Source organism: Typopeltis vanoorti, chromosome 5, assembly GCF_054136105.1.
Source record: "Typopeltis vanoorti isolate ZY-2024b chromosome 5, IOZ_Tvanoo_1.0, whole genome shotgun sequence".
Classification (NCBI taxonomy): Eukaryota; Metazoa; Arthropoda; class Arachnida; order Uropygi; family Thelyphonidae; genus Typopeltis; species Typopeltis vanoorti.
In genome coordinates, this window is record NC_143553.1 from 49340002 (window position 1) to 49364472 (window position 24471).

General features: G+C 34.0%; 1 protein-coding gene across 2 annotated transcripts in view; it reads right to left on the reverse strand.

Moving 5' to 3' along the window:
* Positions 1 to 19200: 19200 nt before the first annotated feature.
* The window catches only part of AP-1mu (adaptor protein complex 1, mu subunit), a 33147-nt gene continuing 27876 nt past the window's right edge, over positions 19201 to 24471 (reverse strand). For both annotated transcript variants that reach the window (XM_090392416.1, XM_090392417.1), the window contains exon 3: positions 19201 to 21632. In XM_090392416.1, the coding sequence (XP_090248542.1) occupies positions 20355 to 21623 (1269 nt within the window). In that variant the 5' untranslated portion in view covers positions 21624 to 21632 and the 3' untranslated portion in view covers positions 19201 to 20354. The remainder of the gene's footprint in view (positions 21633 to 24471) is intronic.

The window sequence follows — 24471 nt, forward strand, 5'->3', positions numbered from 1 at the left end:
CATATCAAAATATGCAGTGGTATAATATCTGCATATTTCTGGTTCAGCGGTATTTCTCAATTGTTATGAAGATTTGTCCTACAAAAATGACTCCTTCAATGATTATTTTTTTATTCCACTAATATTTATCTTGCAACATAGAAATTGACCCATATTTAGATAATTTCTATGAACAAGAAATCTTCACCATCAAAGTACATTTTGTTATTCTCTTTATCTTTTACACTGCATGAAAATTCTTAACTAATAAACCCCAAACTCCAGTATTAATGCTACTACTGCAAATTAACAGATGCTTTTGCTTAAGTCACTCATCTTTGAATAAACAAAAGTGTAGTGAAACTTGGTATCTCAGACACATACTGATAGAATTTTGTCCAAGACCATTAAGCTCCATCTCAGAGAAGGTTCTGACTTCAGCAATGAGGGATGCCAGTTTACTTTTCTGTGTGCATGTGTGCTGATCGACGGATATTTATCAACTTTTGTAACTAATGCGGTTTCATAACGATGTGCGATCTATGGTTTCTTCCTATCCTTCTCATCCATCCCATGACGGGTTGAGCCCTCCTAATCGGGGGGGGGGGGGATTACTGACAGAAGAACACCCTGCTGTCCACACCCAAGATCAGTTAACTTGGCTATGTCTGAGAAAGACCCTTTAAGCTCCTCACATTGACGACAAGAATTAAACCCAGGACATTCCTTTCCCAGGCACATGTTTGCAAAGCGAATAGCCACTAGGTTAACTGTGCAGACGATCTATGGTTTAACTTTGTTAAAATAGCATATATACTATCCTGCACTTACATAATACAGATCAGAAGGCTGTCATCAAATCAAAATACATCTCCAACGTGGATGTTCTGGAACATACCATCCAGTTATATTTATTGAAGAGGAAATCTCTTAGCACTAGATGGGATTCGAAACCAAGTCTTTCCAGTCAAAAGGAATAGTTGATACCAACTGAATTGCAGAGACTCAGAAAACACACGCAAGCCACACAAAAATATGACTCCCTGCCCTGTTTCCAGCCAAAGTGACTGCAGTGTTGGCCTGGAAACAGACTGATGGTGGCAGTATCCTTGTATGGGGGAGGGTTCTCATGGGTACAATTGGGTTCTCTCATCCCCAGTGAACACTTAACTTACCCAGGAATTGTTTTGCTAATTCGCTAGCCTAGACACGAATGAATTATAAAATTATTTTATTCTAATTAAACAAATTTAACTAATTAATAACAGTTAATTTTATGCAGTGATGATTTAATACTGAATCTTTACATTTGTTTACATTTCTATAGACTGCAAATGGCACCATGTACAGTCTGTAAGTGTTTGTGTGCATAAGTTTTGATAAATGTTAACTTTTTATAATAGAGTTGTGTATATTTCATGGTAGTAAATGATAAAATAGAAAAGTATCTGCATATATTTTATGAATTCATGACATACTTAAACACTTAATTTTTTCGTTATTTCTAGGCTATGCGGTTCACCTGCGAATTTTTCAAATTGTCATAATCTCCAAAAAATTTTCCAACATATTTATTGAAAAAAAATCTGTATATAAGTGGATCTGTGCAGTTCAAACCCATGTTCTTCACAGGTCAACTGTATTTCCACTTTGGATAAATTTTTTATAACTGTTTGGCTGCTGCCAGGCCTAAATATCATCATCAATTTCTAATAGTTATCCTCAAGATACAGACTTCTATGATAACAGTACATGAATAAGTTTACATGATTAATCTTCTATCAACAATTTTCCTCCAAATTAGTCCTTGTCAGCACTCCAATATTGTTGTATTTTACTTTTCATTCTTCTAAGGATCTTTGAACTGCATCAATCCACCTAGATAGATTTTGGTCTTCCTGTGAGTCTCTTTCCTGCACTTGCTAACCTTTCCTCTACAGCCATACCACCTTAGATTATCTCTGTTCACACATTCCTCAATATTAATAATGTCAAGTTCCTTCCCAATACCTTAATTTTTAACATGATTCTGCCATCTAAGGCATATCTGCTCAGTCCCTTAATTCTTCTCATATCCATGATCTCTAGTCTTTGATCAAGTGATTTATTTCTAAACCAACTTTCAAATCTATAACTTAAAAAGTTGGTTTGAACATTGTCTTTGTATACTGCTAGTTTGGTTTTTTGACTAATTTCTTTCTTATTCCATATAAATATATTCAAATGCCTCCCATACCAACTTTGCTTTTTCTGTTGCCCATTTCCAAATTAATTTGTCACAATCACTAGAAACTGTGCGTAAATGGTTGAATATTTTACTTGTTCTATAGGTTCTCCATTGAGAATGCACATGTAGTTTCCTAATGTTCCTGCCTATTTTCATAATTTTGGTCTTCTTATTGATTTCCATTCCTAATTTGTTATGGCTATTATGCAAATCATTAAATCTAGAGGTATAAAAGGTTATACCAATGGCCGCACTGAATATTTAGAGGGCATAGAGGGGTTGAATTCCAAATGAACTGGAACTGAGCATAGTATCATTAACTAAAAATGTGAGAATTACAGAAGAATTTCTTTGAGTATTCCAGATAAAGAGAATTATGCAAGCATATTTCAGAAGATGCTAAGAAAAATTGTGAAAAATAAAAATTAAAATTAAAAAAAAAACAGGGAAAGAACAAGCTGGGTGCATGGCAAATATAGTTACAGGATATTTTCACTTTAAGATGCATAGCTGAGAAATAATGGCAATATAAAAAAAAGAAGATTTAAGTTTTGTAGGTGTGGAAAAGGCACATGACAAGGTGCCAAGAAAATAGCTTTTCAAAAAACCCAGTTAGATGAGGTTAATGGGAGATTATATGGAGCATTACATAGGTTACATTTAAGTTGGAAGTCAGGAGCTAAAATTAAAAGAAGCATAGGAAGCATGATAAAAAAAAAAATGAGGTGTAAGACAAGGATGCATATTATCTCCACTATTATCTATATGAATCCAGTGCAAGTCTTCAGGATTCTTGCATTGAATAACTGCTAAAACAAATTTGGTATGAAACTTAATAAAAGAACAAACCATGAAAATAGGTGGAACCATATAAAGCATCACCTGCATTTTCAATGGAGAATTTTTTGACTCCCATCCACGAAAGGTTGTGAACCTATAATACCGAGTTTCTCACCCTTTCTAAGCCCAAGGACGACCAGTAAAATGCCTAAAATAATTCTATGGACCACTAAGTTATGTAATTTTTTTAAAAACGTATGTGGGGATTACCAACATTTGGGGAAAACTGTGCCATTTATAACATAATAAATTTAAAAGTATGTTTTGAATACATATGAAAACATAATTAACTTGGAAGTAAACAATTAAAAGTGTATCATCATTGAACAAAGTTTTAATTTTTATTAAACAAATAAATAATATGGTGTTACTATTTACTTTTAATGAGATGGATGAGCTTCTCGGCCTTGCAGAGTTGTTGGATATCTGGCTCAATATTGGTCAACTTCAGTCAAAGATCAGCACACACACACACACACTAAGACAAATTCTGTATTTTGTTTTTATTTGAAGGAGCGATGAAAATCCTTTCTTGCAAAGATAAGTTGTAGAAAATTGCATGACGATTTTCAATGCTTCTTCAGATAATTCAGGAAATTCACTTCTCACTGAAGTGGATTATCCAGAATTGAACCAAACCACGATCACGGAATTTTAAGCTTGAAAGCTCAATTAGCTGTTCTTTTTTCGATAATGAAAGGTTGTTCTTGTGACTGCAAGCCTGAAATGATCATGAACCCACAGAAATTTCTTATAAAAGTTATTCAGAAAATATGTTTCCAAATTCTGTTTCAGAGTTTTGAGGTGGACACAAACCCTTTCCCAGTGGTTAAATTCTAAACTAATAAGTTTCGGGGGCCTATACAAAATAACCAATTGTATTTACCTTTGAATACTATCCGGGGAAGCTCTAAACCTCCCCATTCCTTTCATCACATGTTCGTAATCAGGCTACTGTTGATATTGACTTTATATACACATTCAAAACTGTAAACAATTGTTGAATAATAACACAATAATGTAGGCATAATTACCATAAAGGGAGAAAAATCACAAAACAGAAAAATGTTCCAACAAAATAACCAACCGTATTTACCTTTGAATGCAATCCACTCGTCAAGTGACCTGCAAGTCAGCAAATCTTTCCTTTCATTCCGCATATTAATATTATTGCATTGCAACTGATGGGAATTTTGTTGATTTGTTACAGACCTCTTTCTCACCAGAAACTACACACAAATTATCATTACAAACTCGTTTTGTGTTATCACAGCTATTTTTTCAGTTTAAAGAGGGTACCATAAGTACGTTTAATGTACTTATCCATAATTGAAATGCTGTACTTACTCGAATATAACTCGCACCCCTGATTTTACTTTTCGAAAAAAGAAATTAAAAAGTTTCGCATATACCTTGCAAATGAAAAAAAGTTGAAATACGTTCAGAGCGGGGCGATAGTAATTTGCTCCAGCAGTAAACAACACGCCCTCCCCAATAGCCACTATATTGCAGAGGCAAGAAAAACAAGTACTTTTATTGTCAGTGAATAAGGTACCAGCAGTCTGTGAAATATATTTCTCAACAAATAGAGCAATTAGAGACGACTGGGATAAAAACGACACTAATTAATGAATCACGTCCCCTCATACAGAAACTATGCTGTATAGACTCAAGCAAAACCATATGTTGCACTGGCAAATACAGTATCTAACTAAAACTCTTGTTATTAATTAGATGTGTGTGAGTTCGCTCACCGCAAAGCAGCAATATCATTCAACTAAACGTGTTAAAACTAAGAAATATATATATATAGTGAATGTTGTTAAGGCAGTTTCACATTATTGGAATTCGGTTGAAGAGAGTTAGCATTTCAACTCAATTCAGCTTGCTTTTATCTTTCCTTCGCGCGATTTCCGAAAAATATATAAATACTGGGGTTAACTCAAAACACACTTTGTCCAAGTATTACTTAGCACTTCCGAAGATATATTGAGTCTTGGTTGAAGGAGGAAAACCTTCAACAATAAAAATCAATAAACAAGCAATTGGTTGAAATGTGGTCATGTGGATAACACATGTTCACTTCACCCCTCTATTACTCGTCATTCTGCTGCTATTTTTTTTTAAGTATCCATTTTATTTCAATAATTTTTACTTATTCAATTTTAATTTGTTTTATAATAAGTTTAGTTTAATCCTTTATCCAAGTGTGAGCAAACAAAGTTTGCACCTGAAAGTATCTTCAGGACTGAGCTAAGGTGGTGCAACACAAAGGCAACTCGTGGCAAAGGTGGAGAAAGATATCATCACTCCTATCTCAGTATCTCCCATAATGCAAAGCACATCTCCTTGCGGATATGTGTAATGCTATGAATTAAGGCAAGGGCCACTACCCATACCGGTTTCGACCTTTACTGAGGTCTCATCAGTGGGAGCCAGGCCTAGTAGTGGAGACACCTAGGCAGAAGCAATGAGAAGTCATCCTCACCTATAGGAGTTGCCAAAAGGTGTACAACCTTATTATTAAATTACTCCAGATTCAGAGAAAGATGTTGAGTTTATTTTTCACTTGATTAGACTATAATAAGTTTAGTTTAATCCTTTATCCAAGTGTGAGCAAACAAAGTTTGTGCCTGAAGATACTTTCAGGTGCAAACTTTGTTTGCTCACACTTGGATAAAGGATTTAAACTAAACTTATTATAGTCTAACCAAGTGAAAAATATACTCTTTAATTTGTTTTGTTTGGATAATTAAAATATATAGATTTATTTGGTTAATTTTAGTCTGCCTGTGGACCACCTGTCCCATCATCGCGGACTACAGGTGGTCCGCTGACCATAGGTTGAGAAACACTGCCATAATACATTAGTACTGAGTGGGCTAACAATTTTTTCTATAAATATTTTTATTTAATTACATATTTCTATTTTTTTTTTTTTTTATCATATTTTTAAATTTTTTTGTACATAATCTGAAAACCCTACTCTAGGCACCAAACAAAGAACTATTTTACACCCCCCCCCCCAAACCAGCCATGATGTCTATAGATGTCCAGCTAAATCTGGATACGATTCTGTAACACCTATTGAATAACATAGATAAAAAGTGCAATTTGGTCTCACTATTTCATTTACCTCGGCAAGTAGGGAGGTTAAGCTATTTCAGGCCTGTAATAAGTGTGGTGGTTTCACACTGCATGATGAAATTCATCTCCCACCTAGGAACAATTAAAACCATGCTCAAGGTGGTATTTGAAGCCACAGCCTATTGGTTGGAGAACAGATATGCACAACTTGACTAAACAAGGCTGGCAAAGTAAATATATTTTTATTTAAGCACAATTTTTAATGAAGATGACAAATTGAATATGAAAATAGACAAATGAATTAGCAAAGCTAATATGCTGTGGAGACAAGTGAATAAATTTATATGGAATATGAGGGAAATTAGCAGTTGGCTAAAGACTATAGATAGCATATATGATAGGTTTGAGAAAAATAAGGTGGCATCAATGACAGTATCATATTAAAAATGAATATTAAGAAGGAACCATTGTCAGCATTCAAGTTCTTTCTTAATAACTTCATGTGAGAGAAGGTAGGTTAGCAAAACAGTGTTTAAAGGCGCATATCAGCATTGCAGTTTAGAAATACTTTAAAATATAAGATCTGCCAATGCAGGAGTCCTGATAAATGCCAGATTAAACTGTATAACTGAGAGGAGACCTCCACATAGCCTTTAAAGGAATGCAGAGAACCGACCAGGGCTTCTGACCTAACAGGGGAAGTCCTAATGACATTAGGACTTCTCCTGTTAGGTATCTACCTGGATACTAAACAAACGAAGATGGGCTGGCAATTTGGAATTTAGCCAACCATCTAGATCTAGAAATTGTATTCTTATTGGCTTAAACCACAATGTAAAATGATGGTATAACATGATAGAATTTCATGCCGGCTGGGGCATCACACGGTTAAACAAGGCCCTGCTGTTTTTGACAGGGAACTAGGGTGAACAGCCAAAAGTCAGCTACTGGAACAAATACTAAAATGCATCCCAACTCAACATCACTAGAGTTCAAGATCGGTACTATCAACATAACAAGTCTGAATGCCAAAGAAATGGAAATGCAGAAGAACTGGATAAGTACCAGATTGAAATAATAAGGGCGACTGAAACAAAAAAGACAAAAATTGGTGAAATCTTTCTAAGCAATAAATACAAAATGTTATATTCAGGCAATAACAATCAGAAAAAAGGAGTAGCAGCTATAGTATTCAACACTAAATATGAGGACAATCTTCTTGAATAACAGGCAATATCAAGCAGAGTGATGTGGGCAAATAGCAGAATGGAGAACTGGCCAATGAGCCTTATTTGTGCCTATGGTCCCAAATAAGATTCTACTAAAGTAGAAATTTTGTTTTCTACTTTAGTAGAATTTTCTACTTTAGAAGATCTAAATAGCAGAATAGGAAATGATTGGGAAAATTTCAAGAAAAGAGCAAAGCTAATAATAATGGCAAATGTTTGTTGGATTTCTGCTCAGGACATTGACTGGTTATGACTAACACACTGTTTCAACATAAAAATGTGCACAAATTCACATGGAGAGAACAGGCAAGAAATGAAGTTTCATTGATTATGTTATTGTTGATAGTGATGCTTTCTCACTGATGCAGGACACCAGAGTGTACAGAGAATTTGAAATTGGAAGTGATCACCATTTAGTCTTGAGCAGGATAAAATTGAATTCCATATTGAAAAGAAAAATATATAAGAAAGTTTTAAAGTGAATAAAAAACACAAAAATTATTCAAGAAAAAATGAGTTTGAGAAAAAGAACCAAACTTTGTCGATTCAGCCAGAGAGACATGTGATAAGGCTGTCTGCAAGGATATCAGAAACCAGAACTCCATGCTGAACACACGAAGTTAAAGAGGCAGTGAAGGAAAAGAAGAAAGCATACTGAACATTCCTGGAAAATAAGTCAGCTTGTGCTCTTAGGGAATACAGAGACAAATGTAAGAAAGCTAAACACTGTGTAAAACTAGCTAAACAAAAGTCATGCGAAGACTTTGGTAAGAACATAGAAAATAAATATCAGGAAGATGCCAAATTATTCTGGACACAGTTGAAAAAGCTCAGAAATGGAGGAAAGAGTGCTGTATAAGAAATTAGCAATGATAAAGGTGATATGAAAACCGGAGAAAAAAGATATCCTTGATGTATGGAATAATTACTTCCTTGTCACTGCTTGTTTCATTTAGTAATTTTTCGCAGATGTAAAAAACACTCAACAGGCATGCAATCAGGAATACATATCGATACTTGCAGAAAAAGCCATCAAAAGCCTGAAATGTGGAAAGGCAGTAGATGATATTCAACCAGAAATGCTCAAGTATGGAGGTATAAAAGTCTTGCAGTGGGCTGCACTGCATAGTTCAGAAGGCCCGGACAGAGGGACAAATTCCAGATGATTGGAGTAGAGCTCTCATGGTACCCATATATAAAAAGGGAAATAAAACTGAATGTGAGAATTACAGAGGTATTTTCCTATTGAGTGTTCCTGGTAAGATTTATGCAAGTATATTTGAGAAACAGTTGAGAAGGATTGTGGAAAGTAAGTTTGATGAAGAACAAGCTAGATTCAGGTCAAATAGATGCTGTCAGGATCAGTTTTCACTTTATGACAAATAATTGAGAAATCTTGGGAAAATAACAAAGATCTGTATTTAAGTTTTGTAGATCTGCAAAAGGCATATAACAAGGCGCCAAGAGAAAAGCTATTCAAAATGCTACAGTTATATGGTGTCAATGGGGTATTATATGAAGCAATACTTAGTTTTTGAGTTGTAAGTCAGCAGTTAGAATTGAAGGAAGTACAGGTTTGATGTTAAATCTGGTGTCAGACAAGGATGTACATTATCCCTTCTGTTATTCATTCTCAATATGAATCACATTATGAAGGAAAACAGTATTAAACTTGATATCAAAATTGGAGATGTTAATCTCAGCTCTTCACTTTATGCAGATGATGTTATACTTTTAAATAAATCCAGTACAAGTCTACAAGATTCCCTAACTAAACTGAATAACTGTTGTAATAAATTTGGTATGAAAATCAGCAATAACAAGACAAAGATAATGAAAATAGGCAGAGACATTGAAAATACCAGCTGCATTGTAAATGGAAAACCTATAGAACCAGTGAAACATTTCAGCTACTTAGGCAAGATTTTTAGTGAAGATGGTAAATTGAATATGGAAATAGACAACAGAATCAACAAAGCTGGTATGGTAGGAATAAATTTACGTGGAATAAGAGAGAAATCAGCCAAAACACTAAATTAGCTGTATACAAGACAAGTGTTCAAACCAATTTTAACTTATGGATCAGAGAGCTGGGTTAGAAATAAAACACTTCACCAGAGCAGAGACCACAGATATGAGGGTCCTGAGAAAGATTAGGGGCATAATCAGATGGCATCATTGGCAATATCATATTAAAAATGATATTAGGAAAGAAGTTGACATTGTTAGCATCCAGGAATGTGTTAGCAGAGGTAATCTCAGGTGGTATGGTCACTTAAACAGAATGGGAGAGGAAAGATTAGCAAATCAAGTGTTCTCTGCTAGGTTGGAAGGAAAAAGACCCAGAGGAAGGCCAAGATATACGTAGATTGATACAGTAAAAAGTGCCTTAGAAGACAGAAATATAAGATCTGATAATGTTGGAATCTTGACAGATAACAGATTGATTTGGAAAAAAATTGTTGATAGGAAGTTAGTAATGATAGAATTCAATGCATATGCAAAAGTTTCCAAAAATTGTGTAGGTGTTGTAAGGAAGGGAGAGTGAAACTGTTTTTAATTGTCTTTAAGATCATTATCAATATATAGTACTATAGATCAGTGCAACTCCCCCTGCCTTACTACATTCATATCACCTGTAATTTCAAATACTTTGTTAAACAATAAGCAATGAAACATTTTTGTAAGTTATCAAAAAGTGCTAATAAAATGAACACATACTTCATGATAACCTCATTCATTCTGTCTTGTAACAAATCTTTGCAACAGCATATATTGTTACCTATGCATAATTGAAAAAATAAAAAATAATAATAAATAATTTATAAAAATCCATTCTCAGTGTTTCTTCAAGACATAGCTTAGACATTAAATCCCATGGGCTGATAGAAATAATTCAAATTATTGCTATACTTTAAATAACTTCTATAAATTATTTTCATAAGATAAAATATGTTTTGTAAAAAAGAAGCAAGGAAAATTTTTTGTAGATATCAAAGGTGCTAATAAAATGAACAAATACTTTATAAACTCACTCATTATCATAAGACAAAGTGCTTGGACAAAAAGCATAAAGGTAAACATGAAACTATGTTCATGAGTATAATTTTTTTATTTTTTATTTTTGGTAATTTACTGTATATTGTATATACACATATGCAATGATCTGCATTATGAGCTCCCCATACATAAAAGTATTCATAAATTTCATGTGCAGATTTTTGTTTGTATATGCATGAATATGATAATGATAAAAGTAAGAGTATGATTTCTTATATATATATATATATATACACAGGGTGTTCGGGATAAATTTGACAGTTTCGTAAGGAAAAAGAAAATCTTCTTTGTATCTATTAAATTTAATGAATTGACAAAAAAACATTACAGGCAGAGTTAATTACAATACTATCAACAAGATTTACTCAAAATAACCACCATTAGCATCGATCACAGCTTCAATTCTGCTTCGGAACCTCGAACAAGCTGATGCTACAGTCTCCCTGGGAAGGGCCGCAAAAACTGTTTTAATTTTATCCATTAACTGGGCTTTTGTATTACTGGAAGTGCGATTGGTGTCTCTTTCAACTGCGCCCCATACAAAATAATCCATGGGGTTAAGGTCTGGGGAGTTTGGAGGCCAAACATTTGGACTGGTGAAGTCGTAGAAATTTTCAGACAACCATTTTTGACTTTTCCCAGAGGTGTGGCAAGGGGCCGAATCCTGCTGCCATACATACGGCCTACCATTGGCTACCCTTGTTATCCAGGGCTTGACTACAGTTAGCAACTCCACGAACAAAGCCCGAATTCCAATGCCAGGGTTCTTCAACACCTGTTCCTGCAGATTTGCGAGGAATTCTGCTGTACGAACGCAATCAGATCGTCTGCTAGGGATCTTTCTTCTTGCTACATCCTCGTAGTCACCATTGCAAGTCTCTAGTTCATTCCTGATTGTTTTTACTGTATTCAGGGAGCATTGGGCAGCAGTCGTAATATCCTTATTTTGATGGCGGGCACGAATCATCATGATACAAGTTATTCTCTTCCATGATTCAGGTGGGTTCCAGCTATCCATCCTTTCTGACATCTTGTATATGAATGAAGAAGGGTCCAAACTTTTAAATGAAGAGAAGTGTGTGTTAATACACGTAACTTACGGAAAAATATAATTAATTATAAATATGTCAAATTTATCCCGAACACCCTGTATATATATATACACACACCACTATGTTATTCATTAAAGATAACATTTCTAAAAGTACAAGAACCTGTCAGTCAGCTTTTCTTATTGAAACTGAAGGAGATGCCATAGAGTTAACAAATGCAAGCAATTTAGATAACACTAATTGTTCACTACAAACTAAGAACATTTACATTGATCCTTGGTTAAGAATTTATGCACAATATATGAATTAACAGTCATGTTAAACAATATACAGATTTTTTAAAATACTTTAATGAAAATTTTCTATATAAAATTAATATGCTTTCTTTTTTATTTCCAGACCTTATAAACTGCATGGGAATTTCACAATTATAACCACAAATTTTGAAAACCTAGTACAAAGATGGAGTGTTGCAATCTGTAAGCAAACTGAGTTTATTAATTTTCAAAATTAATCAGAATGAAGCTCCATTCAAGAACAAATGTTGCCAGCAATCAGTATTGCCAAATTCCATAAAGTCTAACTGCAAGTGCTTAATTTATATGCTGAATTAAGTATCTATGCATAATGTGCATATGACTATTTCTTCTAATGTTATTTCTATGTCTATAGAAAAGGCACACTCACAAATTGAATGAAAAGCATGAGACACCATGAGAACACTGTTGATATACATGACTGTTGATAAGCATGACTATTTACATTGGTGCAATAAGTCAATAACACAGCTGAATATTTACCAGAATATGATTAATATCAACAGAGCTCAATGCGACAGAAACAGAAACTGGTGGGTTACTGGTTATGACTAGCAGTAAATAGTAGGGTACACCTCTACTATAATATACTCTGTGAAGTTGGCTAGCATGTTCAGAAGTATTGTTAAGGCATCAGTGCATTATAACTACAAACTACATGCATTCTTGTGAAGATATTTGTTTTACTAGATGAAAAAATACCGCTATCCGATACTAGTTAAATATACTTCTGTAAAATGAACATAACACTTATGAACAACTGGATATTTCACTAGTTTTCTTCATATCCTTAGGTAAGAATTTATGCAATCATATTAAACAAGTGAGAACATGATTACAATCATAAGTAGTGTAAGCATAATTTTGTTATGTCTAATTTTGCCGATAAAATAGTCCAAGTGAAAAACAACTTGATAAATTTTAGCAGTGATCCTAAACGAAGAATTACATCATCATTTCAATTCATTTTTGCCCTCCCCAACATATGCCATACTGCAAATGCAAGAAACCAAGTAGCTTTATTGTATCACTAAATACAATATGGAGACAATTAGAATCTATATACTACATGTAATAACAATTAATGGAAACTGGAGACAACTGGAAAGAAAATAACCCTACATAATGAAATATCACTCCCTTCCTGCAAACACTATACTACATACAGACAAGCAAAATAAGTTTTAGTGTAATGTGTGAAACACAGTATCTAACTGAATATATATTGTTCTAGTTCAAATTTTCAGTTGCAGAAAATACAGGGTCACATCTGTTCATAAAGCAGCCACTGGGTGCAAAAACCAACTGATTTATGTAATGCAAATAAAGATAAGAATCATATTTGAGATTTTCTGTATCATTAAGAAAGTTCATCAAAACTAATTTTACATATAAAGTTTAATTGGAAACATTCAAACTAAAATGCAGTACAGTCATCCCTCGACTTACGTCTGTTAGAAGATAAGTCCATGATCCCATAAAGGAATAAATAACATTTTAGACTGTACTTTCGAACAAGATGCAAGCAAGCGTAAAGTAAAAATGTTTCTATTTAACAACAATGCACCATGCGCAGTGACAACAACGCATTCAGCACCAAAATCCTTTGGAAAGTATCTTCGACGGTTCGTGTGTTGATTTTGTGTTTGACAAATAGGTTATTTGTGTATTTATCAATAAATATTTCATGATATTTTATGCAACATGGCTCCTACGCATCCAATCAAAAAACCTAGTGAAGAATCACAAAAAAATGAGGCGAGCAATTGATCTTGAAACGAAGCTGCAAGTTATAAAGCAACATGAAGCTGGTAAGCCAGTCAGTGTGATCGCACATGACTTCGGATGGTATCATTCTACAGTGACGACCATTTGAAAAATAAGGATAAAATACCAGAGGGTAAAAGGATCTGCTTCCATTAAATCAACGATAGTGATGAAGCAACGAAAAGGTCTTATCGGTGATATGGAAAAGCTACTTGCGTCATGGATAGAGGACCTGAACCAAAAGCGCATACCCCTTAGCACTATGACCATAACCACTAAGGCACTAAGTCTCTTCAATATGTCAAAGAAGAAAGCAGGACTGATTACAACTACAAATTCAATGCTTCTTCCAGTTGGCTCATGAGATTTAAGCAGCATTTTGCACTGCATAATGTGAAAATGTATGGCAAATCTGCAAGTACCGATGAGAAGGCTGCCTGGAGAAATTGGATAAAATTATTACAGAGGAAAGTTATTTGCTGTGGCAAATAACTTTCCTTTTATATTTAATATGGATGAGACCTCCTTGTGGTGGGGGAAAAAAAATGCCCGAGCATACATTCATCCACAAAAAGCTAAAATATATGCCTGGTTTCAAAGCTCTTAAAGACCATATTACGATTCTGTTAGGGAATATTGTGGCTGGATATAAACCGAAACCATTTGTGATATGGTACAGTGAGAATCCACGAGCCTTCAAAAACATTAGGAAGCATATTCTTCCAGTTCGTTATCGGAGCAATAAAAAGTCATGGATGACTCAAAAATTGTTTGCGGATGCCTTAATCAACTGTTATGCGAGTGAAATGGAAAGCTATTGTGTGAAAGAAAATGTAGAATTTAAAATTTGGAGGAACAACATGTTGCAGAAGAGGAAGAACAAGAAAAGGAAGAGGGAAAAGAAAACAAGAGGAGGTAGTTCATTTACAGTGAACGATCTTGCAGAAATGTTCTATGCAGTTAGCAATGTTCTCAAAATGGCTGAGACATGGATCCCAATGTCGAACGCTACTTATTAGTAGAAACGAAAGTACATGATGCGTTTGCTAGCTATAAACAAATTTATGATGAAAAGAAGAAGAGGAATAAGCAAAGCACATTAGACATTTTCATTAAAAATAAAAAAAAAGTTACACCAGAAGAGCTGCAGCCACCTGGTCCTTCACATAGGGAAGGTAATGAAGATATGTAATTGTGGAGGAAGATTTGGGTGATTATTCTCCTGTTTTATAGTGGCAGTAACACACAGTACAGTTTTATAATGTTTAAAAATTCAAATGACAGTTTATTACAGTTAAGTCCCTAACCCCTATAACTCTGTTGATTTAATGTATTGACTTACGTCTGACCAACTGACGTCCTGCCGGATGGAACGGAACTCAGCCGTAAGTCGAGGGATGACTGTATATGTTTAAAACTTAGTAAAAATTTGCCCACTCAAGACAAAAGGGACATAATATAATGTTAAGCGAGCTCCTATTTGAAGCAAAAGGCAAGATGCGACACTGCCCGGCATGAAATGTTTTAAAGCTAAAAAAATCTGTGAGATACACGGTGATATTTTCATCATCATCAAATTCCAGCCATGTACCCTCAAGGGGCGTACAGGATATGATAGTACTACATGAAAAAAATTACATCATTACTAACTTCCTATCTACAATTTTCCTCCAAATTGTCAAGACTCCAACATTATCAGATCTTATATTTCTATCGTCTAAGGCACTTTGTACCGTATCAATTCACCTATATCTTGGTCTTCCTCTGGGTTGTTTTGCTGTCAACCTGGCAGAAAACACTTGTTTTGCTAATCTTTCTTCGCCCATTCTGTTTAAGTGACCATACCACCTGAGATTAGCTCTGCTAACGCATTCCTGGATGCTGACAATGTCAAGTTCTTTCCTAATATCCTCGTTTTTAATATGATACTGCCAGTGATGCCATCTGTACATGCCTATAATCTTTCTCAGCATTCTCATATTCTGCAGTCTCTCTAGTCTTTGGTCAAGTGTTTTACTTCTGACCCAGCTCTCAGATCCATAAGTTAAAACTGGTTTGAACACTGTCTTGTATACAGCTAATTTAGTGTTCCGACTAATTTCTCTCTTATTCCATATGAATTTATTCAATTGACTTCCAACCATACCACCTTTGCTGATTCTGTTGTCTATTTCTATATTTAATTTACCATCTTCACTAAAAATCGTGCCTAAGTAGCTGAAATGGTTTACTTGTTCCACAGGTTCTCCATTCACAACACAGATTGACATTTTCAATGATTCTGCCTATTTTCATTGTCTTTGTCTTATTACAACAGTTATTCAATTTAGTCAGAGAATCTTACAGACTTGTAGCGGATTTATTTAGAAGTATAACATCATCCGCATAAAGCAAACAGCTGACATTAACGTCTCCAATTTTGATATCATGTTTAATACCACTTTCCTTCATAATGTGATCCATATAGATAATGAATAACAGAGGGGATAATGTACATCCTTGTCTCACACCAGATTTAACATTAAACCATCTTCCTGTACTTCCTTCAATTCTAACTGCCGACTTACAACTCAAATAAAGACTAAGTATTGCTTGATATAATACCCCACTGACACCATATAACTGTAGTGTATTGAATAGCTTCTCTCTTGGCACCTTGTCATATGCCTTTCCCAAATCGACAAAACTTAAATACAGATCTTTGTTATATTCCCATGCTTTCTCGACTATTTGTCGTAAAGCGAAGATCTGATCCTGACAGCCTCTATTTGGCCCGAATCCAGCTTGTTCTTCACCAAGCTTTTCTTCCACAATTCTTCTTAACTGTTTCTCAAGTATACTTGCATAGATCTTGCCAGGAACACTCAGTAGGGAAATACCTCTGTAATTCTCACATTCAGTTTTATTTCCCTTTTTATATATGGGTACTATGAGAGCTCTACTCCAATCATCATTAATTCATCCCTCTGTCCAGGCTTTCTGAACTATGCAGTGCAGCCACTGTAAGACTCTTATACCATCATACTTCAGCATTTTTGGTCGAATATCATCTACTCCTGCTGCCTTTCCACATTTCAAGCCTTTGATGGCTTTTTCTACTTCAAATATGGATATGTATTCCTGACTGCATGCCTGGTCAGTGTTTTTTACCACTGTGCTGTCATCACTGCTTGTTTCATTTAGCAGTTTTTCAAAGTAATTACTCCATACTTCAAGGATATCTTTTTCTCCTGTTTTCATGTCACCTTTATCATCTCTAACTCCTTTTACAGCACTATTTCCTCCATTCCTAAGCTTCTTCAACAACCTCCAGAATATTTTGCCACCTTCTTGATATTTATTTTCTATATTCTTGCCAAAGTCCTCCCATGACTTTTGTTTAACTAGTTTTACACAGTGTTTTGCATTCTTGCATTTGTCTCTGTATTCTCTAAGAGCACAAGCTGACTTATTTGCCAGGAATTTTGATATACTTTCTTCTTTTCCTTCACTGCCTCTTTAACTTCCTGTGTCCACCATGGAGTTCTAATTTTTCTATCCTTGCAGACAACTTCACCACATGTCTCTCTAGCTGAATCAATCAGGGCTTTCTTCAAGGCTTGCCACTGAATCTCCAAGGTTTGATTCCTGTTCTCAAACTCTTTCATTTTTTCTTCAATAATCTTCGTGTATTTTAGTCTACAGTTCACATCTGAGAGCTGCTCAACTTTTATTCGCTTTATTTAAAACTTTCTTACATGTTATTCTTTTCAGTATGAAATTCAATTTTATCCTGCTCAAGACTAAATAGTGATCACTTCCAATTTCAAATCCTCTGTACACTCTGGTGTCCTGCACAAGGGAGAAAACATCACTGTCAACAATAACACAGTCAATGAGACTTTTCTTATTCCTTGCCTCTCCATGTGAATTTGTGCACATTTTTATGTTGGAACATGGTGTTAGTAATAACCAGTCCATGTCCAGAGCAGAAATCTAACAGATATTTGCCATTATTATTAGCTTTGCTCTTTTCTCCAAATTTTCCCAAAATATTTTTGTGTGTCTGACAATCATTTCCTACTCTGCTATTTAGATCCCCAACAAGGACCAACTTTTCCTTTCTCATTGTCTCAGTTGCTTTTTCTAAAGCTTCAAAAAATTCCTCCACTTCTACCTTAGTAGAACCTTCTGTGGGACCATAGGCACAAATAAGCCTCATTGTCCAGTTCCCCATTTTCATATTTGCCCACATTATTCTACTTGAGACTGACTACCATTCAAGAAGATTAGCCTCGTATTTTGTGTTGTATACTATGGCTACTCCTTCTTTTCCTTGTCATTGCCTAAATATAACATTTTGTATTTATTGCTCAGAAAGATCTCACCAGTTTTGTCTTTTTTGTTTCAGTCACCCCTATTATGTCAATCTGGTACTTATCTAATTCCTCAGCTAGTTCCATTTCTTTGCCATTCAGGCTTCTTATGTTGATAGTACCGATCTTTAACTCTGGTGATGTTGAGTTGGGGCGTGTTTTCAGATTTGTTCCGGTAGCTGACGTTTCGTTGTTCGCCCTGGTTCCCTGGCGAAAACAACAGGGGCCTTGTTTAACCAGGCGACGCCCCAGCCGGCATGAAATTTTGTCATGTTGTACCATCATTTTTTATTTTGGTTTAACCAATAGGAATACGATTTGATCGGCTAAATCCCAAATTTCCAGCCCATCCTTGTTCGTTCAGTATCCAAGTAGATACCCAACAGGGTGCACCACGAGAAGGTAAGGATTGGACATTAGGTCAGAAGCCCTGGTCAGTTCTCTGCATTCCTTTAAAGGCTATGTTTGTCTCCTCTCAGTTATATAGCATTAAATGCTATGTGGAGTTCTCTTCCCAGTTAAACAATAGAAATAACCATTATTTCTTACATATTTGAAGGATCTTCAGCTTTTCAAGTAAAATGCCAAGGGTTCTCAAAACTTGCCTATACAGCATTAATGTGCTATAGGTTCTACTTCTTATGTGTAGGAATTTATGTCATCAATGCTAGAAATTAGTTTGAACTAAAAATAATAAACTAATAGTACACACTGCTGCTACTCTTAAATTTTACCAATAAGTCAAGCCTGATTAAGAAACATTTCCCTTCCTACTCTGATGTGTTTTTTTAGTATATACATGTTTGCTGTTTTAGCCTTCCAGTACAGGTCTTTCTTGAAGGTGGGGAAAAGAGAAGAATGAATATTTAGCCAGGGATTAATACCTTAACTCCCAACCTTATATATATATATACACCAAACAGGATTTAAAATAAAAAATATAAAAAAATTAAATGGTATGCAACTTCGACAATTTGGAAGTTGCATATTGTGGAAAGCTACTATAATACGGTTAACAAGTGTATAAATATATCACTTCACCAGCTGATAATCATATGTCAATACTTCACTGTTAAATGCAAGCTTCAAACCACTATTCACTCCTAGTAATTTCATCTAATTTTTTTTCTTATTACTGTATTACAGTTCTAATTTGTTCTTATTCTAAGGAACTTTTAGTTCAGATTCTTAAGTTAAAAATGAAATTTAGATTCAAAGTTATGCAGTATTAAGAAATGGAGTAATACTGTATTTTCAGTTTAACAAGAGAAAGAATAGAACACTACATACCAGAGTCAATTATTTTAATATTCCTTTTAGTAATACTTCTGTAGCAACCCCAACAGCACATAAAAATCATCCACTGTCGTGTGTGACAATGGGAATATACATTATATATACACAGTGTTGATGGAATGCATGAACAAACTATTAGGTACAGTTTATTATTTAAGAAAACATTAAATTATGTATACCATCCAATATGGAGAATTTAAGGATACATACTTCGATTTTAATAAATCATTTTTCTAAAATCAAAATTGGGAAATTTTAAAACAGATAAAAATTTTAAAATACCTAAGCTGCAATTAAAAAAAAAAAAAAAAAAAAAAACCATTATTAAACAAAATATCTTTCCACATTCAGTGTTTAACCTCATAATCTAACTAAAACCAAAATTCTACTGGATTTTGAAACAAAGTGCAAGAATACTAAAATAATAATTATATGAGTGCTGGTTTCAAAGTTCAAATTATTTTTTGGAATGAGGAAAGATAACTTTTAAATACAAGCCCAGACAGTCAAATTCACAATAAACATGATTTGGAAGAAGAAAACAAGCAGCATACAAAAATTATTCAATCATGTTAAGCACACATGCTTGTAGAAAAATTTTTTAATGGTATTTTTTTAATTTTTTATCAAATCAGTTTGCAATATCATGAACCTTTCACTAATTCAGAAACAAATGTATATAATGTTTCTGAATTAGTGAAATTCAGAAACATATACATTTTATATAATTATTAATACAGAAAATACATCACACAATTTTCATTAAATGCTGATTATTAAATCAACATTACCAACCTTTAGCATTTTAAAGCAAAAATTTTATTCACAAATATATATAATAATTAAACACTGAAGTGATTATAATTATATTCTCTAAATTTCTCTCGACAGTCTCCACTGTTAATTTTAACTCAGAGGAACCAATATAATAAAGAGAAATGCCATTAATAATCTTCCCCAAGTAAGAAATTTCCAAATTCAATATTGTAACACTAGTGAAAATGTCCAAAGATCAGCTTGCAAAATATGTATGTGTCTCTAATTAAATATAACCAAAGTACACTTCTTATGTATTATACAGTAAAACTAAAAGCAATTTTCCAACTTTCATAGATGTTTCACAAGCCATTAGACAATATAATGAATTAATGGGTTCTAAGTTGATAATCACCATTTTGTGTAATGTAGCGTACCCATGGCAGAGCCTGGTAACCACTTTTTTCAATGATTTTTAGATAGCGTACTTGGATTCCTGATGTTGTAAAGTAGGGAATCTCAAATTTCACTTGAATGGGTGGTTTCCCTTCAGTTTCTTCACTCTCTACACTAGGAAGTCCAAAATGGGCTCTCATTAGATATTCTTTGCCTCCTGGGAAAGACTTAACACTCCAGATGATAGCATTCTGTTCTGGGGCATACTTAACATTTCCAACAGTTGTCTTAAATTTAGGAGAATCTGCATCATGTGGTACAGGAATTATTATTTCTACATTGTTGGCTGTTGACCGCCTTTTAAATTGACTTTTGGCTTTCACCATATATTCTACTCTGCTATGGGCATGACGTTCAATCACACTCTCAATCCAAATGAGTGGCTTAACATGAGTGTTCAGACGATATGACATTAACTCAAATTCTCCATCGGGTGGTATAAATGAAATCGTGCGGTCATTCTCAAAGCGAGAAAGTCTCACACACTGATGAAACTTCACATCCTCCAGCTCCACAGATTTACTTTTTCCTCTTCCTGTACTTTCAAATAAAACCTTATCATTCAAACCAAGACGTAATTCAGGCATACCTGACAAATACACTCTCATTTTGATACACCCTACTATTTCACTACGCAAAACATTACCATTTGCATTTGCTAGTAGGTTAACAGATTCAATAACATCCAAAAAGACTTCATTTTTGCGATATTTAATTCCTTCTGATCTCCAAGACACAGCATTTGTTACTGCCATAGGAGGCCGAGGTTGAATTTCCATTTTGTGACTTTCCTGAGTTATGTATTCTTGTAATATTTTGCTATCTGTTGTTTGTGGATAACCGAAGTCCATTAGTTCATCAAGAAGTTCATAAATTATAACAAAATTGTCTCGAATGCTTTCCTCTTCCAATTCTTTGAAATACTCAATAAAAACCTGGACAATTTTATGTAAAAACACAAATACAAGGGCAACATTGGCATTTTTCTTTGTAGTTGCCACCAAATACAAATTATTATATTTGATATACGTAAAAGTAATGGAATTATGAGACAGAATTGGACTCATACAACCTTCTTCTTCTTTTTCCATAAGCAGAGGCATAAATCTATCTATTGATGTCATATCAATATCACCTCTGTAATTACGAGAAATCAGAACTTTTCCTTTAAGATCTAAAATGTATATTGCTGAGGCTGACATTGTTGAAAGCTGAAAAGAAGAGAAAGAAAACTAATTCAGTAAGCGAACTTCAAAATACACAATTAGTACTAATTTAATTTTCGAAATTGCTGTTATATCAAAAAAACGAACAAATATAATTCCTCTCTCTCTTCTATCACGGTAAGTGAATTAACACTATTAATCTTTCTCGTAGAAAGGCTTATACGTTGATTATACATGATTATTAATTAACTTAAGGAATTCACAACGTACACTAGAATATAAATTAAATTAAACTTTAATATATATTTCCAATATTTCGGCAAAGTCATGTTGCCATCTTCAAGGAACTCAAAATAAAGACGTGCACGCAAGCACTACACACAGTAAATGAGGAAGAAGCACGGAAGCTATTGTTTCTCCTAAAATTCCTGATGGTCCCCCCCCCAGTGGGCTATGTAGGTATTCTTGGCCATTGGGCTGAAGGTCTCCTGATGTACGTCTTCCAAATTTGGAGCAGTCTAATGCAAACAAATTTGTTGAGGTTTGGCATGTTTCTTAGGGCCGAGGCTAATTTCATGAAAAGTCTTTCAAATTTGGTTGCATTTATATATCAATATAGGAAATAAAGACTCTAATTACTGATTTCCTACGTTGATTGAAAGCACTCAACATAAGGCATTTCATCACTGCCAATGTGAATCATCAGGCTATTTTTTAGAACTGTAACTTGTTAAAATTCACTGTTGTGATGTGCCTGTGTGTCCTTTACTCCCAATGTCGGAGTTATCATTTTGTTTTCATCAACAAATCTAACATTAATAACAAAATAACTGACTCTGTGGCATGTGCATGCATCCATTTTAAAAAAGACAAAACGTCCCTTCAGACTTTTTCGAAGTTCTTCTTTCTTACATTTGTTACTTTTTCTTTAAACTTTACTTTTCTATTGTACATTTCTTACTTTCTCTTTCCAGAAAAACTCCAAGTTTTCTAGCCATTTCTCAATGTAAGCCTAAAAATGCTGGTTAAAAACTACATCACTGAAATAATGATGTTTTTAAACTCTTCTGGCATCATTATTATGGTAACTTTGTCAGATGTACAGAATCTTGGTAGTTGTGTTTGGCCTCCAGTAGATTTCTGAGCCCTGAAGTAGAAGGAATGTTTTTATTGCTGTCTTTCTCATTCATAGCTTCTAACACTTTAGGATGAAAATGTTGCAAGTGTCTTTTTAATTTGATGCTCTTGTAGATGCATTTTTATCAGAATCACAAAAACTACTAATTTTTGCATCACATGCTTTTTCAGTCATTATCTTCTATAAGGACCTCCCAGATGAGTCTTTGACTCCATGAGGTCTTGGGTAGTAATCATAATAATAATAATACATTGATACATGTAATATTTCCCATCTGTTGTTACTGCAAAGCAGCAATTTTCAACCGTTGTGCTGCGAGATTTGTGAAAACAAATTAACTGAAAGAAATAATGTTGTAATTTGCGCATTTATTTATTAGTGTCTGAACTTCCATCTGCCCCTGAAACTCCTTTAGTTATATTTTATGAAACTTACAGTTGGTGAATCGGTTTAAAATTGTGTATTAATTAGCTTTAATCTTTTGATAAATGTGTTCATACAAATAACTTCATTTAATTCTCTTATTTTTAAGGTAACTGGTAAGAGTTTTTTTATTGTTTTTTTTTTTCATTCAATTAATTTTATTCAATAGTATTCATTTAACATGGATAAATTTGTAATTAAAAAAAAAAAAATTGAAGAAACATAGAAAGAAAAAAAAAAAAAGAAAGAAGAAAGTGAAGCTAGTTTTGTCCAGCACATCAGCAGCTACCATATCTAGTACTGATTTTTCTAAAAACTAAATTAAAAACTAACATTCGCCATTACAACAAAAATTGTTTGTCATTTGACTTTATTTCCAGTCAACAAGATTCGCCACATCCTACATGCGTAGTTTGTGGCAAAAAATTAGCACACAATGCTATGGTTCCAAGTAAATTAAAAAGACATTTACAATCTAAACATTCTCACTTCAGCGAAAAACCAGCTGAATATTTTAAAAGACTTGTATCAGATAAAACTATTCAAGCAAAAAGATGGACTAAATTTGTAACTGTGTCCGAAAAAGCACAAGAAGCAAGTTACACAATCACAGAAATTGTTGCTAATATAATGAAATCTTACACAACTGCAGAATCTGTAATTCTGCCAGCATACTGCAAAATTGTTAATACCATGTTTGGCGAGGAATATGAAAAGGAAATTTAAAAATTCCTATGTCAGATAACACCATTTATTGACGTATTGAGGATTTGGCCAAAGATGTTCAGTTGCAAGTGGCATCTCACATTAAAGAAGCAGATGTGTTTGCTATTCAGCTGGACGAATCAACTGATGTAAGTGATACAGCTCAACTTCTAGCCTTCAGTAGATTTATTTATAAGGAAGATATTATAGAACAGTTTTTATTTTGTCGACCACTCACAGAAACAATAAAGGGCCAAGATATTTTTGATGTTGTTGATAATTACTTTAATTGCCATAACTTGTCTTGGGATTCTTGCATCAGTATTTGTACGGATGGTGCCCGCTCGATGTCAGGAAATGTAAAAGGATTTGTTACACTGGCTCAAAATAAGAATCCTAGAATTATTTTTACACATTGTTTTCTCCACAGAGAAGTACTAGTGTCAAAATCATTGGTACCTGAGCTTAAAAAGGTACTAGACAAGACTATCAAAATTGTCATGCTTCAATGGAAGCTTCATACACACAGTTGTTAATACAGAAGTGAGATGGTTATCTCATGGACGAGTTTTATCAAGATTTTATGAACTAAAAGAGGAAATTCTAATTTTTTTGACA